This window comes from Netta rufina (assembly GCF_964035555.1).
Source record: "Netta rufina genome assembly, chromosome: 20".
In the NCBI taxonomy this organism is placed as follows: Eukaryota; Metazoa; Chordata; class Aves; order Anseriformes; family Anatidae; genus Netta; species Netta rufina.
The window spans coordinates 8941462-8954173 of record NC_140144.1 but is presented as its reverse complement, the minus strand read 5'-3'; the positions used below and the strand labels follow the sequence as shown (position 1 = coordinate 8954173).

At 52.0% G+C, this 12712-nt stretch overlaps 1 protein-coding gene across 2 annotated transcripts in view; it reads right to left on the bottom strand.

Moving 5' to 3' along the window:
- Positions 1-12712, bottom strand: part of CRAT (carnitine O-acetyltransferase) — a gene marked incomplete at its 5' end in the record, with an annotated part of 15973 nt that extends 3261 nt beyond the window's left edge. Inside the window, 13 exons of one of the 2 annotated variants that reach the window (XM_084299268.1) lie at positions 140-277; positions 776-838; positions 1309-1444; positions 1657-1779; positions 2275-2394; positions 2825-2925; positions 4004-4182; positions 4677-4851; positions 5418-5583; positions 6582-6635; positions 8950-9068; positions 9498-9761; positions 12539-12712. In XM_084299268.1, coding sequence (XP_084155394.1) covers positions 140-277; positions 776-838; positions 1309-1444; positions 1657-1779; positions 2275-2394; positions 2825-2925; positions 4004-4182; positions 4677-4851; positions 5418-5583; positions 6582-6635; positions 8950-9068; positions 9498-9761; positions 12539-12712 — 1812 coding nt within the window. Of the gene's footprint in view, positions 1-139; positions 278-775; positions 839-1308; positions 1445-1656; positions 1780-2274; positions 2395-2824; positions 2926-4003; positions 4183-4676; positions 4852-5417; positions 5584-6581; positions 6636-8949; positions 9069-9497; positions 9762-10865; positions 10964-12538 lie in introns of those variants that run through there. The other variant, XM_084299269.1, reaches the window with a different exon arrangement.

Here is a 12712-nt window from a genome sequence, read left to right as displayed (position 1 = left end):
CAGCTCGATGGGATTGGTAGCAGGCTTAAACTTCTATGCTCAAGTGGAGATTAGTTTCTAATAGAAAGGGACGAGGGAGAAATGTGGAGAAGAAAGACAATGAAGAGCGCGCTTCCATCGCTGCTCAAATGAGGCCTACCTGGCTGGTTGAGAGATTGAAGTGCATTGCAACGGCATATGCTGTGTCCATGAACAGCTCAGGCATGCTCACCAGGTCTTCAATAGCTTGAAGCTTCAAACCTAAGAGGTGGCGGTCAATTGCGTTCCCTCTTATTGCCTGTATTGAAGGAAGAGTAGGTGAGAGCTTGTCTAGCATCAAAGTGAGCAACGCTATCAACTTTGGGGGGACAGGGGGAACATTTCTAAATATCTGTCAAGTCTACAGCTGGGTATTGCCTTTAGGAGCAACAGTCAGTCTTGTTGCAAACGCCTGACAATGAAACACCCCATCGGAACCAACCTTACAGTTCCTGCCTTTGTGCTTGTGGTTTAAGGGGGCCTCATGCAGCTGTCACATTTATTAGCTACAATGACAGTGAAGACCGAAGCTATTTTGATATTTGATTTTTCTTCCTGTCACAAGGGGCAGTTGCACTGCTAGCTAGAGAGAAGGCGTTCAGGCAGTGCCCTAGAGCCCTGTCAGATCAGAGTTAGCTCTGTGCAACAGCACTAGTGGCCACGTTGCTGTGCCATAGAGATAATGCTCTTTAGGTCTCATCTTTAACCAGAACCCTCGTTTACTGGTTAAAACCCCATAGTTGCAGAGATCACTTACCATATCCGTGTACTCCCTGTGGGCCTGGGTAGCTCTCCTCAGCAAGTCTGCTTTCTCCTGGTCCTGAGGAGAACACACAGAGCTGGCTGTAAGTTTTTGCCCAGAACGGGTAACCTCATTTTGGCTGTTCCTGTTGGATGGAGGCATTTCTGCCTTGTGTATCTAAGTTAAACTAATGTTAACCTTTAAATTATTTTGTTTGGCTGTGTTAACATCGCTCTGAATGGAGTTCTCCATCCATCAGCAGTAGAACTTAATGCGAGTGGCTAAGGAGACTTCTAGAAGGGAGGGACTTCTTTTCGGTAGGATTAGATAACTTCAGATGTATTGAAAGCTAGGGCAACAACACGTGACAGGACAGCCAAATGAAACCCAAGGTGTGCAATTACATACTCCAAGCTGTGTTTCAGCTTAACCTTCCTATCGGGTGCAGTTCTGCTTAGCTGAAACCAGTTGACAGAGTTAGCCCAATGAGTGGCTTTCCTTATTTTCTGCAGTGGAGTCCTCTCGCTCCACTTCTTTGAGATCCTCACCGATTTGTTGGGGTCGTCCATGGATTGCACAAACTTAAGAGAGTCGACAGAAGTGGAGCGGATGGTGTCTGTGCGGCCCAGACGGAACATCCTTAGCGATGCACTCTCGTATGTGGCACAGGCGTGGCCGTACATCCTGGGAGAGGGAGAAGAAAGAGAATTACAGAACAGCTTGGGCTGGAAGGGACCTTAAAGATCGTCTTAATTCCAATCCCCCTGCCCTGGGCAGGGACGCCTTCCACTAGACCAGGTCAGCCTGCTAGAGACTTGTTTGTGACACCTTTATCAAGCTCATATATTTGAGTCTGAAGGTGAAGAGGTTGAAAAGCTTTCTGTTAGTGGGCTTACCTGTAGTATGCTAGCTGCAAGGCCAGCTGGATGAAAGCATCAGGACTTATCTTTTCTGACTTGGGGAAGGTTTTCCCAAACTGATGAAAGACCATGACTTTGACATCCAGGTCTTCGACCATTCTGCAAGGAAAGAAAGAGGAAGTGTTCCTTCACCTTTAGCTTGTTTTTGTAACGTAAAGGTATGACTTGGCTTTCGCGAAGCTGAGAGAGAACAGTACTTGGACCTGATTTGCACAGGGACCCACAGCTCCATCATACAGAGAGCCATTTAAACAGCATCATGGAGATGAGCTTTTTTTTGGCTGCTGCTAAAAATCTGCACTGAGTTGATGGGCTTATGTCTTTGTATGTATCTAGTAACCCTAGCTGGATCCGCTAAAGCCTTGCTCTTTCTCAGTAAGTGGGATGGATAAGCAATTGCCTTTTTTCAGCACCTTTGAGTTTCCTCTTGGCAGGTGGCTTTAGTGTGCTTTTCAGCTAGGTTCGATGCTGCTGACCCAAGAAGTTACTTGGAAACACCCCTGGTTGCAGCAGGGGAAGGCTGACATGTTTCAAATGGGGGTGTGAGTTACTCTGAGTCACCGGAGTGCAGACTTGTGAGTGCTTTATACGTACATGTTGAGGTTCTGCTTTGCCTTCTCTATGTCATTCTTGATTTCTGGAGTGATGTTAAACCGCAGCTTCCTGGGCATTGGCAGAGGAATCATCGGTGATCTCACCAGTTCAGGTTTCTTCCTGCTCAAAGAAATGATTACTTTTAACCAGTCTTTTGATGCGAAGTTCAGCTAAGCACAGTAGAACCTGTGCAGAAATCCAGAAGAAATCAGCCCTGGCACTTCGTGACACTTGTCACATGCTGAAATATACTTCACAGCAACATTGCAATGTTTTCTGAAGGGCAAGAGCAAAGTCTCTTCTGTGTCTTCTGCCCAAAAGGAACACCTCTCTCAGGCAGAATTGCTGCTAACTCTGAACCATAGAGTTCCCTAAGAATGGACACTCAATTCTCATCGTAAATGCAAGAACTACTCTAACTGCATAGCATAGCGTTACCCTTCTTCTAGAAAAAGTTCTTGGTGAGCAAGGAAGTGGCATGTTCTTGGGGAAGCAGGTGGCTTAAAACCCATTTCCAAAGCTGAGGAAAAGCAGAGAAGGCAGGACTCACGTGTACTCCACGATGTGATCCAGAAGAGCAACGATGGGTGGGCCTTCTGAGGGAGCGTGCTCGTATACGAGACCACAGGAGCCGTCTTCAGCAATGATGAACTGTGAGAGAGAACAAAGGAGAGTGCTGAGGATGGACAGCCAGTACGTGAAGCAGGAGCTACCCGGAGAGAGCTCTGAGTATCTCAATGCTCCATGCCAGAATGGACAACTATCCTTTTCCTGCATGCTTGAAAGGTAACACAAAGGTCTCGTTTAGCATTAGAAGTCTCTGAGCAGGTCTAGAAGGATCTGAGAGCACTGTTACAGTTTTACAAAGTTAACTGGAGAAAAGAGTGTGCCTGATAGCTTTATTGGTGTGCTCAGTGCCCTGGCACTACAGCGTGGTTCAATGGATTTGATTTATTTAGATGCACACATAATACAGGAATAATATCACCGTGTGCTGACTTAGCCTCACTTTTCAATTAGCTGAAACATTTAAGCTCTATCCCATCGATGGAGAGTGCCAAATAGGAATAAAATAACCGAAAACACAAAGAGTTCAGCAGAGATGAGAATCTTTTAAAGCACCACTGCGACAATCTGTGAGCCAAGACGGATCAACTAAAAGAAGCTTGAGTAACAGCTGCTCTTGAAGGCTCTCGACAAGACTGAATGGAGAAGAGAACAGAGGGATGCTGTGGGATGGCAGCTGATGCTTGGAAGAAAAAAACAACGAAAGAGAACAACACCACAACCAAAAAAAATAAATAAAATAAACTCCACAACCCTGGGCAGCTTCTGCTGAAACGGGAAAAGTGACAAGCCTAGGGAAAATACAAGAAACAGACCTCCCTATGTTTGGGCTGCCTCCAAGCAGATGAGGCATTGTTCACCGCAGGCAGAAAATTGATTTACAAGGAACACAAAGAATAGCTACAGTGAGTAAGCGTGGGCAGAGGCAGCGAAAGGAATGAGAAGTCCCTGAAGCAGGAACGAGTGTGTGTGGTGACAGCAAGGGAAACCAAAGGATTGCACGCTGCCAGCTTCCCTACCTTGTCTCTCCTATTTTTGCACTCTGGCATTAGAGAAACTTTCCTGCAAAAGTTTCTGGATCTTTTTGGGCCCTTATAATCTCAGGAAAAAACCACCTCTGTCAGACCCACGTCTTCAAAATCTTCAGAGCATCAGCACTTACTTGAAGGGTTTTGTCGAACCATCGGTTCCCGCTGTTCCAGCGGCTGCCTCCCCCGTGCAGCATCTGAGCGGCCACACGGCTCTTGTAGATGTCCTCGGACACCCGCGGCATTGGGGCATCGAGGCAGACAGTGCAGATGCTCTTCTCAATCGTACGCACGGATTCCTTGTTGGTCTTATCTGGGAGAGAAGAGGAACAGCAAGTAAGAAGGGGGAGCTGAAATATTTGCATTTTAACTGGACAGAGATTGGAATTTGAAAGAGGAAGTTTGAAGGATGGATCCCCATTGGGCTGTAATGCAGTATTTGTCATTGTGGGGTTAATGACTTCCTAAAGTTATAGGCAGTTGTGTTGCTACAGGTGCAAGCACGCTGCATTCAGCCTCGTATTTTCATGGTTCTTTTATCTCACCCATTTGCGAGGCAACAAACTTGAGGATTTCAGGTTTAACGCACCAAACTTCAGACTTCAGGTGCGTACCTTCTAAAACAGATACAGCAACACTTCGCAATGAAATTACATTTCTTCTTTGGGGGTGGAAAATTCACATATCTGCCCAGACCAAGCTTCAAAAGCTTTCCGAAGGAAAGAATTGAGCAGAGCACAGCGGTGAAGCTGGCATTCAAACATCTGTGGTGTGTGGGAGCTCTTGCACACCGGGGGCTGCACAGACCTTTCAGAAGGTTGTTGTAAGCTTTTGCCCAGCTGTTTCGGTGGTTGGTGGTGAGGATCCCGATGGGCTCTTTGTTTGTTTGGAGGGAGGTGTTCCAGATCTTCTCCAGCTGAATAAAGAGCTGGTCGGTGGTAAGGGGACTTCCGTCACTGTTGTAAACATCCAGCTCAAAGAACTGAAGGAAAGAGCAGACAAAGATATAATAAATGAAAGAAATCTACCTGCAGGAACAGGGAGCAGCAGCTCTGAGGAGGTAAGAGCTGACCTAAGAATGCAGCTTGTAAGCAGACGTTTGAAGGATGTTCAGAATTGAGAGACTCGAGTCCAAATTCCCTTGCAGGTCATAAATACAGCCCAGGTTTTCAGAAGCTCAGAAACCACGGTAATGAGGGCCAAAACACCTGAGGAATTCCCAGTTCCCAGACTCGCCCACCCTGGTAGAATTTGTTACCAATTTCCAATCTGAGACCCAATCTCATAAGTCTGGGCTGTGAGATGGGAATTGCAGGGACAAGAAAAAAAAGAAGAGAGCTTTTTTTTTCTGCCTCATCCCTTGCTCACACGGGGCGATCCCAGCTGTTGTCCAGCTAAGGCCAAAGAGGATAAAGGAAGTTGGAATGCATCCCTGGTGAGGCAAACCCTGCGGGCAGAGACTTTCTGTTTGCTTTCCTCGAGCAGCACAGCTTGCTGAGAGGGACACGTGCATTCAAACAGACCCTGAAAGCCCAAGAGCTGCCGTACCTGGAAGTTGTGAACCACCGTGATGTGCCTGGACTGCTTCTTGCCTTTGGCGTAGTTGACAATGGAGTCCCGCTTGGGCCCGGGAATGCGGCAGGATGAGAGGATCTGGTAGTACTGGTTCATGCAGAGGGGCTTCCCACCCATGTACTCCACTGGGAGGGTCTCACTGGAGGCACAGCAAGGTAAGGAATGACGGGGAGAGAAAACAGCAGTGAGAAGGCCTGCGCTCCCCCACGAACCAGGCCCAGGATCAGCCCTGCAGCCGCTCTATCTCCCTCCAGCAAGACCTAAACAGGGGTGCTGGTGGCACAAAAGGGCCATCCTTCCCCGTTCCTACTAACTTTTTAACAGGAACCACAGAAAGTGTCTGTTTGCTGGCCTTTTGTGAAGGGGAAAAACACCGTCCCCCTCTACAGCACCAGAGAAATAGATCTGCGGGCCTCCCACGTGGCTTAGCACACACCGTGCTGCCTGCAGAGAAGAATCCAGGGCACGTTTTGCTGGGAGATGTCTGCTTTCCAGTAAAATGGCACAAAACAGGTTTTCAGCTATAATCTAGGGTGGTGGGTGCCCGATCTGCTATGACTTTGTGAACCTGCCTGGGCCTCAGTCATCCTCCAACTGCCCTGCCCGTGGTTGGCCCCGAGCCCTGTCTGAATTTGGCTGTAAAGGTGTGGTGTTGGCAGCGTGTTAGCAGATGCTATTTCGGGAACATAAATCATGTACGTGTGCTGGAGATTTGTTGGTGCTCCAAAGAGAGGGGGCAGGGAGGAACGAGTCTCTCCAAAGCCAGCTGGAAGATGAGGAACGCCAGAAACCCAAAAGGAGAGAGAGAGAAATTCTTGCTGCCTGAGCTATGACTTGTTCTGTGGGCAAACTCAAGTATGCAACTCCACAAGACTGTCAGGCTCGATCCCTCCAAGCGTGCATGCGTGCCAGTGAGAGTGTTAAGGTAAACAAAGATCATGAAGAAAGGAAAGAAAAGTTGCTCTTCTCCAGCAGTGGTGACCTTGGCAGTAAGCAGCAATGCTGATTACAATATCTCTTTTCAAATATGTGCTGTTTTCTTTCAGCTTTCTCTTTAAAAAGGAGATTAATTGACTAGACTCAGCCTCTCTGTGACAGCGAGGAACGTGCAAGAAGTCAGGAAGGTTGCTAACTCACTTGTCAATCATGGTCTTGAAGTCCAGGATGCCCTCGATCAGCTTGGCAGCAAACCTGGCAAAATAACAAATGCAACAAGTTGAGATTCAAACACGGAGTAGCTGGGGCTGGGGGGTTAGCTGATGAGGAGCAGCAGAGCTGCTCTCTGCTCTGTAGGAAATGCAGCTTTTCTGCCAAGCCCTTGTTGTGTCCAGCTCTGCTTCGCTGATGCAGCCACTGTGGGGTTTTAGTTTGAGATTGCTGCATAGTCCAACCATGTGGCACTTCTTTTTATGTGACTACATTGTCAGGGAATTCTGGACGACTTTAAAGAAAGGGCATAGTCTGGAGGCATAACTGGCCCTCTCACAGACGCATTTTCTACGATGTTTTTTGATTTTTGTCGCTCTGTAGTTCAGAGTCATGGCAGTGCTGAGAAAAGGAGACTTGTGCCTCTCCCTGGCCGGGAGCCAGCTGTGAGTTTCAAGTTCAGCCCCAGCACTATCTCTGGATCCAAGACTCATCGCTGCCGATTTAGTTCCTGCCCGCTGCGCGTTTCTGCTGCTGATGCAACCCTAAGAGCATTCCTCTGGCACCCAAGGGGCTGTACCAAATGCAGGTATGCTGCACGCCGACGCTTCGGCGCTGTGTTTACCAGGATCAACATAAACACTGCAAATGTCAGCTCCCAGCAGGGAGGGAGGCTGGGACGAGCCACATCAAACTGCTTAGCCTGGGAGCGACAGATGGGCCCGCTCCAGCCTGGGAGCTGCCACCCAAGCACGGGAGGAAGGAGGCCAGAGGTCACTGTGACAAGAGGTTGCACTCAGCTGAGCTTCAAAGGCTTCCACGTGGTAGGAGCATTTGGCGTTTGCAGGCAGTGTCACAGCTTTGCTCAGCCTCTCCATCCCTCATAAAGATGAAAGGCAGGCAGGCCGAGAAGCTCGGGGCTGTTAAACAAATAAAGCACATCTCCACAAAAGTAGTTTTCAATGAAAAATTACTTGGAGTTACTTCAGGAAGATGCTGAGAAGAAAATGAAGAAGTAAAACCGCTTGGAAACAGAAGTGGGACAGCCTCTGTTCCGTTCCAGAGAGCAAAGAGCCTGGGAGCAGAGTTAGGGCTTCAGTGGGAGATGGGGGAAAGGTTTGTTAGGTGACTTACTGTCAGCCAGCAGCGTTGCCTGACTGAGGATTGAAGAATACTTTCTAACCTTGCCTTCTGATACCTGAAGCTCTAGCCTCAAGCCATGCTGTCGAGCTTCTTTATGCAGTCACAAACTGTGCAAACACTTTTGAACTGTATTTGACGTGGGAGCCCACCTTATCACACAGCTGCTCCATTCTGCTGCTTGGAGCACCCGTAGTACTCCAAATCCTACCTCCTATGTAGATAACGTGAGTGAATATGAGCAAGAGTTTTCAAAGATGTTTGTGTAATCTTGCAGTGAGCTTGCAAGGCTCCCCCTCTGCGCCCCCGGTGAGGTGTGTTGAGGTGTGTGGAAGGCAGGGGAGGGTTTGTTCTCAGCCTCGCTGCTCCCCTGGCTGCTGCTTCTGGTCTGTGGGGAGCTGTGGGGATGTGTAACGGTGGGAAAGGTATTGCTGTGTAAAGGTCAGTGCAGAGGGCAATCGCAGATGGAGTTTGAAACACACACGTGGAGGTGGTTAAAAATTAAAGGGATCCCACAAGAGAGAGAGGAGAGGACTCAGAGGCTGGTGCAGGAATGAGAGAGGGAATTGGCTGCGTGTGTGGGCAGCAGCGGGCTGGGGCTGGCTGCGGGACGCTGCTCGCTGGCAGACAGGAGCCAGACAAAAAGCAGGGTTTGATTGTAAGAGAGCTGGGGATGGAGAGAGGCTGGAGACTGTTGATTTTCCAAACCATAAATCCACAGGTGAAATGACAAAATAGGGGACAGTGCCCTGCAGGAACGGTCTGAATGACAGCAGCCTCCCCCATCCCTGAGAACTAGCACGTTCCAGAGATGTTTGTTTGGTCTCCCTCACACACCTGGGCCAATTTTCGTGCCTCCTGCACACACAACCCGAGTGCCTTCTCGGCTTTAGTGTGTCAGGTGTATCCCCTGTGAGGAGGTGTTGGCCATCATGCAGTGACGATTTGTGCTACAGCAAAGACCAAAACTTAGGTGTCGAGTCTCAGCTCAGTGCCTGAGCCACCGGCCTCTCTTCTTAGTGAGATATTCAGCCTGGTGCAACCAGGATTTTCCTTACAGCCTTCCTTATCCGTACAGCACAGCACGGACAGGCTATCAAATTAGGTGATCGCGTGCTCATTACTCCCTTTCCCAGTCAGCCCAAACACCCTCCTCCCTGCCCGGTGGAGGTAGCTCGTCCCATCTGAAGCCCAGGGGAAGGCAGAAAAGGGACTCTACCTGAGCTGCCCTTGTCGATCCAGGAAATCCTGCTTAGGTAAGACCACGCCGGGGCTGGAGTGCACCACGACTGGCAGGCGGTACTCCAGGTAAGCCGTCTTCAGCCACCAGTCAGAGAGCTGGGATGGAGAAAGGCAAATATGCAGCTGCAGCATCTGGTTGTCTGGAGCCCAGCTGAATGCTCTCAGCACGCTGCCCCCAGCTCTGCCCCACACTTGGCAGGCAGCGTTTGGGGTTTGTGCTTTGCTTATGGTACGGTTGATAGGGATTGAGCAGAGAATTCCCTTCAACTTCTTAGGGCAGCTGCGTGATGCTAACAGGTGAAGGGATTTAGTGACTGCAAACGAGGCCAGGGACTCCCTGTTTTGTAATCTCTGCTCACCCAGATCCTGGTGAACTTGCACAGCTCAGGGAGGCCAGCAGCAGGCTGCTGATGAAGATGATGCAATAAAAACACAGATCCCAGGGGCTGCAGCCAGCACGTGGGAGAGTTGTTCAGCACACCCTCCCTCCCTAATCAGAGCCCAGAGGCCAAAGTCCTGACCTACCCAGTTCTCTGTTTTCTTGGCTCTCCTCTCCAGGCCTTTCTGCAGCCTCTCCCCGACGCCTCCCGGCTTGCGGAACTCGGCCACCAGCTCCTGCGTGTGGTTCAGCTCCTCCTCGCTGATGATGGGCTGCAGCATCTGCAGGTAGCGGTCCAGCGTCTGCTGCAGCGGCGGCACGGGGAGGTGGGGCAGCGCTTCTTGATGAAGCAGGAACCTGCCCGGGATCTTGCCTAAAGCCGTCGGCTTCAGCAGGCCGTAAGGCCTGGCCTGTAAAGCACAGAGCAAATGTCGAGACAAAAGCTCCCCCCCGATGTCCGTGAGGTAGCAAAAAACCTGGATCTGGGGGTTTCCATCCCTAATCGAAGGTCTCAGCATGGGAGCAGAGCGCACGAAGCGCTACTGCAAGGTTCAGGGCTGCTGGCTGCATGCTCCTGCTATCTCTAGGCTCTAGATGGTTGTAGGATCTCCCAAGGATCTCTGCTTGAACTCCCGAGATCCCGATTCTCATCTCAGTAGAGGAAACACTGCCAGGATAATGAAACATCTCCCGCTGTCTCAGCTGTGTTTGACAACGTCAAACCTTTCCATCCCATGCTAAGCGGGAACAAGGTAAATCGTGGAAGATATTTCCTCTTAGCCAGAAACTGTTTCATTGCTTCTTAGGATGCACAACACCACGGTAAGATGCCCTCGTGCCAAATCAAACAGCCCTTTACGCTTTGAGGAGGCAGAATGCAGTCAAGGCGAGTCAAAGCTGAGGCACGATCAGCTCCTTCTGCCCCAGCTTTGGCCAGGGATGGTTTTATCACCAGTGAGGGTCGGGGAGGACTGGCTGGGATGTGCTGGTGAACCTCCCAGTTCGTGGAGGACGCTGCTTATTAGAACCTCTATCCACTGGTGCCATTGTGGAACTGGCCAAATTATAGGAGTATTTGGAGAGGGCTCAGAGCGAGCTGTTTGGGAAACCGTGGCTGATGCCACCAGGCTGCACAGATCGCACAGGGAGCAAAAGCCCCGCACCAGATGCTCTTCTACAGGGCTGTGACTTGGCCTGAGGATGCACAGCCAGGGAGAACGCGCCCTTTGCTTTCCCAAGCGGTAAGAAAAGAGGTGGCCGCCAGCCCCCACCTCCCAGGAGGTAAGCACAGAGAAGAAGAAAGCTGAATCTGCGAGGTGCCAGAGCCTGCCGGGCAGGGCTGAGCCCGCAGAGAAAACGCTCCGTGCTCCTTGTAGGGCCTGCTAAGAACTACGGGGTCAAGATTTGGGGAAAGAATGTTAAGAACCAGAGAAAGGGGAATTACTGAAGCGTGAAAGGAGAGGGGCTGGGAAGAAACGAAGGGGGTTAATCACGGCAGCGTGGGCATACCGTACCTTCTCTGCTTGCTTCTGCTTCCTATCCATGGCTGGGAGGATAGAAATGATCGTAAAGCTCTCCCTTGGCCTGTCTTGGTTTCCTCTTCCCCCTGACAATGTGCTGCCCGGGCAGGGCGTCACCTCATTAGCAAATTGCCACATGACTGCTGTGATCAGAGGGCTAAAGGCCAGAGGCAGGCCTGGGAGAGCAGGAGCTAATCCGGGGGTGATCGGACCGTCCGATTGCAGCCAGCGCCGCGAAGGCAGCTCTCCGGGAAGCCCTCCCTCTGCTCCTGACCATCAGCCCCACGCTCCCTGTTGGGTGCCTGCTGATTTCTCTTCGATCGATAGTCCTGGGCCCCCAGCCATGGCAGAAGGCAGGGTGCTGGGCATGCTTCGCCCTCAGCACACAGCAGGGCTTCTCGCTTAGAGGCTGCCTGCAGTCAAACGGCAGCGGCCAGGGGGAGAGAAAGCAGAAGATTTCTGTCCAGGAGGGATCCCAAATTCTGTCCTGGAAGCAGGTGGCACCAGGGGGTGTCACTGCATGGGAAGGACTTCTGTGGGGGACGGGGGATTTGGTGCTTTGCTCAAGTAAAGGTGGCTGAGGGTGTCAGATGGGAACGGGTCAGTGACTGCCTCAGTAGGGGAATTAGTGGGAGACAGGAGCAGGTTTGCTGGGGGCTGAAGGTGGTGTCCTACTGCCCTCGCCCCCACGCACATCTGATCGTTATTGCAAGGCTGTGGGGAGCTCTTGGGCCATCAACCCTTAAAAAAACAAAAGTGAAAAGCTGTCTCCAAAGCAGGGCACCAACAGAACTGAGCTGTCGCCAGGACTGTTACCCCATCTCTGTGTCTGCCTGAGCAGCTGCGGGGCAGACGAGCAGCCTTTAACGTAGCGAAGATGAAGGTTGATGATCCCAAGCACAGAGCTTCAGCTTTCCCCTGGGGTGACCAGCAGAATCCCAAACCAAGCCGAGAACACACGCCAAAAGCCACGGGGAGGGGGATTTGCATCTTTCCTCTTTTACGCCCTTTGCTTCGAGGTCAAACCACTCGGCAGGAGGAGCAGAGCTGAGCAGAGGAGGCGGCAGGGACAGCGCAGAGCCCCGATTTTTTCCTCACGAGTGCCAAGGAAAGCGGACACCAGCGGGGTGCGGGGTGTATGGCCATGCCCAGCCCCGTTCCTTGGGCTGCTGCCCTGTCCCACAGCCTGCCAAGGGGCTGGGGAACCCACCTGGGGCTGTGTCGGGTTGCAGCAGGGTTTGTGGTGGCAGGGGGTTTGTCTTTTTCCTTGGAAGGAGCCAGCGGAGCCCTGTCGCACCCCGACGAGGCGGTTTGGGGCGCGAAGCCGTCCCGTAGCGGTCCCCACCGCCTCCCTATGGGGTCTGTGGGGTCTGGGGGGGGTTCGTGGCCAGCTCTGCCCTATTGGGGGGCTGCCTCCCCCTCAGCAGGGACATGGGGACGGGGGGGTGTTGGGGTCCCTGGGGGGCTCCCGGTGCTGGTGCACACAGCTCTCCACCCCCCTCCCCCAAAATTTTGCCCCCTCACGGTTTTAGGGTTCCCTCAACGCCAACCCCACAGGGCTGAGCCCCCCCCGACCCCTTCCCTGAGCGCCCCCTGCCCAGCCCCGCTCCACCGCCCCCTCCTTGTCCCCTCTCGGCCCCGCTGCCTCCCTCTCAGCCCCCACTCACCGCCGCCCTGGCCACGAAGGCCAGCATGGCTCCGCCGCCCCCCCGTCCGCCACAAGGACACCGGCGACACCGGGCGCCGCCACCGCCGCCGCCACCACCACAGCCCCGCTCGGCCGCCAAGGGGCGGGGCCGCCCCGCCGCCATCTTGGAGCGGGGCGACGCCGGCGCGGCCAT